The sequence below is a fragment of the Alligator sinensis genome, unplaced genomic scaffold (genome assembly GCF_000455745.1).
Source record: "Alligator sinensis unplaced genomic scaffold, ASM45574v1 scaffold520_1, whole genome shotgun sequence".
NCBI classification, from domain to species: domain Eukaryota; kingdom Metazoa; phylum Chordata; order Crocodylia; family Alligatoridae; genus Alligator; species Alligator sinensis.
In genome coordinates, this window is record NW_005842064.1 from 240,485 (window position 1) to 244,220 (window position 3,736).

Genomic DNA, 3,736 nt, shown 5'->3' on the forward strand with positions numbered 1-3,736 from the left:
TTCCTGCTGGAGAGCAAGTCATTCTCCTCCTCCAGGTTCCGGAGCTGGCTCTTCAGCTGCTGGTTCTCCAACTCCAGCTCCTTTATCCTCCTCTCTTGCTGCACAGCAGCCTCTTCCCGAGAGGCAAGGAGCTTCCGCAACTCTGACATCTGCAGCTCCAGCTCCTTCACCAGCTCAGCATACAAACCCGTAACCTTGCTGGCCTGACTGCTCATGCTGCTACCCACCACAGGAGCCCTGCTGCTCCACTGGCAGCAATCCTCAGGTCCATAATCCATGGAGGGGGACTCTGATGGTTCTGTGCTGGGCTGGTAGAGCATTGAGGCCCCTGAATGGGCAGCTTTGGGATTGTCCAAAGTCCTCATGTGTCGCAGCCCATCCTGAGGGCACCTGCTGTGCAGATCCAGGCTACTGCTCTGGAAGATGTGTCCAATGCGGGGTGGTCCATTGGTCTCCATCTCACTCAGTGCTTGAGGGAAGTGGGAGATGAGGCTAGGACTGGTCTGGGCCCCATTGGACAGCTTGGGTCTTTTCCGGCTCTTGACATCTTCCCCAAAGTGTAGCAAACCGTAGTCGGGCTTCCTGAGGCTGCTCAGAGCTCCATGGAGCTGGGTGCTAGAAGCCAACAAGAATAGAAGAAAATTATATCACAGTCTTCAGAGTCTTCCTTGTCAATGTGTTTTATGGACTACCTGCATGTGCAGAAATCACATCACCCACCAGCAAAACACAGCCACCTCCAGGATCACAGAATCATAGAAAATGAGGGTTGGAAGAGACGTCAGGAGGGCATCTAATCCAGCCCCCTGCTCAAGGCAGGACCATCCCAAACTATACTATATACTAGTCAAGACTTTGTCTAGCTGGGTCTTACTGATGTGTGGATGATGTGAGGCAACAGTTTAAGACAGCCACTTAGGCTAAGTTGTGAAGGAAAATACTGTATTCATTTGAAGCTCCCAAGGGGGATTTATAGAGGCATATAGGTATTGCTGGAACTCCACTGATGCTGGGGGTTAACTCTGCAAAAAGTTTGTGGCTTTAAATCCAATACAAAAGCCAGCAACCTCTGCCCCAACTTGCACCAGCGTCAAGGCAGTTTAGCACTTCTGAGACCCAACTCCTCCTTCTGACACAGGGGACAGAACATCCCCTGCTGAATCACCAGCACTTCAGTGTTCTTTGGCATCTCACAACCAAAGACCCAGTCAGCCAGGCCCTGCTCAGCTTGTGAGCTGTAACAAGGACAAAGAAGCTTTCCATACTCCTCTCAGTGACCAGGATTTTATTTTCTGTCTAGGTGAAGAGATACCCTCACCACTGCAGCATTAGAACACCTCATTGTTATCAATGGACTGAACCCTCAGAGCATGCTGCAAGGTGGAGAGATATCATCCCTGTTTCAGGGAACCGAGGTAGTGGGCATTCAAAGTGACTCATTCAAGGGGCTTGTGGTAGAGACAGGTATACAGGGCAAACCTCCCAAGTCCCAAGCCAGCTGCCCGCACTACTCCATCCCTCCTACCTCTCAGACATTGTTATTCTTCAGCCTTCAGCCCCCTTCCCACCTGCACTGTGCTCCCCCAGCATGAGGAAAATACATTTCAACCCACGAACTATATGCTGGTGTCATATAGCCGCTCATGGGTAAAGAGTCTAAAAGCAAGGGTCCCATTTGCTGCTAACTCCTCCTGGCAGCTTGCAGGACTCACAATTTACTCTTCGCTTAAACTCACAAGAGGTGCTGACCAGCAGCTGCAGATATGAGAGGCAGTTCTCTGACGAGTGACATCTCTACTTGAGATGCACCAGACCCAAACCAGTGGCTGACCCGTGGAACTGGGGGGGCTAAAGTAGGGAATGCAAAATGTTGCCTCTCGATGTCCAAGTCAAGCCTGGCCCAAGCCAGTAGTGACTGATGCTTAGTACCTTCTGTTGGCTGGTTAGGGAGTTAATGAAAGGAGTTTGGGGCTCTCAGGATGGTTCTTATTTGACAGGTGTCCCCTGCACAAAAGTAACCATCAAAACCAGAAGTCTCTGTGACGAGCAGCCTGTGGAGACTGAACTCCTTTCACCAGTACCAGGGGGGTCCTTCCAGCTTGCCCCTGTGCTGTACAAAGAGGACCTCATTGCTGTCAAGCCCCACCCTCTGTAGTGGTGAGCGCTGGGTGAAGTCCCCTACACCAAGCCCTCCCCTGTACCTGGCACACTCCAGTGGGGCATGTCTTTGGGATTCCGGGAGCTCCAACTCCTGGGACTGCTGGAAGCCAGGGCTGCAGAGAGCAGCTGCACCCTCCAGCCCTGGCTCAGGCACCTTGAATGGTAGGTGACCATCTGGCTGCTCCCCATCTCCCATCCCTTGCTCCATGGCCTGGAGTTGGCTCTGTGGAGCCTGCAGATCAGTGGCACCATCAGACATCAGCTCTCCTAGTCACAGTGTCCAGCCCAGATGGAACATGCTGGAGGAGAGGGAGGGAAACTCTTCCAGCTAAGACAGAGAAGAGAGAGAAGGGGGGCGGGGGGAAACATGAGCAGGAGAAAGAAACTGGGAGAGCGCTGTGTAAAAATACGTGGCTTTTTATCTGGCACTGTCTGGCACGCTTCCCACTATTCCCTTTGATCCAGCTGTTCACACGCATGCACCTTCTCCCCGTTCAGGACTAGTTTAGCTCTCCATTCTCCTCTCTGGCATCCCTGTTGCCCTCTTCCCCTTCTCCCTGCTTCATCCTCTCCTCACTCATCTGCCTCCACACTCCTCTGTCTCCTCTGCCCACTGCCCCCCTGTCTCCCTCCCCTCCTTCCCCCACATCAGGTCCTCCCCATCAGCCCCTGCCCTGACCATCCCGTGCCCCTGTCCATCCCTCTCCCCTGTCTAGTGCCCCCTGCCCTGTCCACCACCCCCTCCCCTGACTGCTCTGCCAGTCTCCCCTCCTGTCTCCTCTCCCATCCACTTCCCCCTGGGCTCCTGGCTAATCCTCACCCACCCCTTGGCCCTGCCTGGTCTCCTCCTTCACCCCTGTCTGCTCCCCACCATGTCACCTGTCTGAGCCCTGCCTGGACCACTCTCCTTGCCCCGTCTGGTCCCCCCTCCACTCAATTCCCCCTGACTAGTCCCCACACTCCCGCCCCCTGCCACCCTATGCACTGCCCCTTCTCTGACCCTCCCCCCGGGTCTCCCCTCCCCGGGGGACACTGTACCTTTAACAGCCCCTCCATGTGCCTGTTTACAGCCCTGACACCATTTCCTGGTCTCCAGGTCCCGCCCCTCGCTGCGTCCTTATTGGCTGCAACCGGCCCCCTCCCTCTCTCTCGTGATTGGACCCTTCTGCAAGCCTTCTTATTGGCTGATGGAGGTGAGCACCGTGGGGGCGGTGACCTTAATCCACTTTAGGGGCCGTGTCTCGAGTCCCACCCCCGAGGGGCGGGGCCATGCTCGGTGACGCGAAAAGGAGGGGGCTGCGCGTTTGGGTCTCCCTCGGCTCCTGTTTCTCGGGACAGGCACCCGCGCAGGAGCGCGTCATGGACCTGGGGGCGCTGCGGAAGAGTTACAGGCGCGACGAGGAGGTAAAGTTGGGGGAGGCATCTGGTGGGGGAGGGGCAGGAGAACGCGAGGGGCCTGAGGTGGGCGGAGCTGGAGCTGGAGCCTCGCTTCTGTCCGGGGGGTCCATGACGCTGCGGGGGGGGGGCGGGACCGGGACCTCGCGCCTCGTTCCTGTCCCAGCGGGGGTCGATGCCG

At 56.3% G+C, this 3,736-nt stretch overlaps 2 protein-coding genes across 6 annotated transcripts in view; one reads left to right on the forward strand and one right to left on the reverse strand.

Annotated features, from left to right (window-relative positions):
- The window catches only part of LOC102377260, a 28,069-nt gene extending 24,796 nt beyond the window's left edge, over positions 1–3,273 (reverse strand). For 3 of the 4 annotated variants that reach the window (XM_025203729.1, XM_025203727.1, XM_025203726.1), the window contains exons 1-3: positions 3,199–3,273; positions 2,202–2,488; positions 4–615 (exon numbers count right to left, since the gene is read on the reverse strand). In XM_025203729.1, coding sequence (XP_025059514.1) covers positions 4–615; positions 2,202–2,419 — 830 coding nt within the window. In that variant the 5' untranslated portion in view covers positions 2,420–2,488; positions 3,199–3,273. Of the gene's footprint in view, positions 1–3; positions 616–2,201; positions 2,489–3,198 lie in introns of those variants that run through there. The other variant, XM_025203728.1, reaches the window with a different exon arrangement.
- A 127-nt stretch (positions 3,274–3,400) lies between these two features.
- The window catches only part of PNPO (pyridoxamine 5'-phosphate oxidase), a 7,344-nt gene continuing 7,008 nt past the window's right edge, over positions 3,401–3,736 (forward strand). Inside the window, exon 1 of one of the 2 annotated variants that reach the window (XM_006023266.3) lies at positions 3,401–3,564. In XM_006023266.3, the coding sequence (XP_006023328.1) occupies positions 3,430–3,564 (135 nt within the window). In that variant the 5' untranslated portion in view covers positions 3,401–3,429. The remainder of the gene's footprint in view (positions 3,565–3,736) is intronic. The other variant, XM_006023265.3, reaches the window with a different exon arrangement.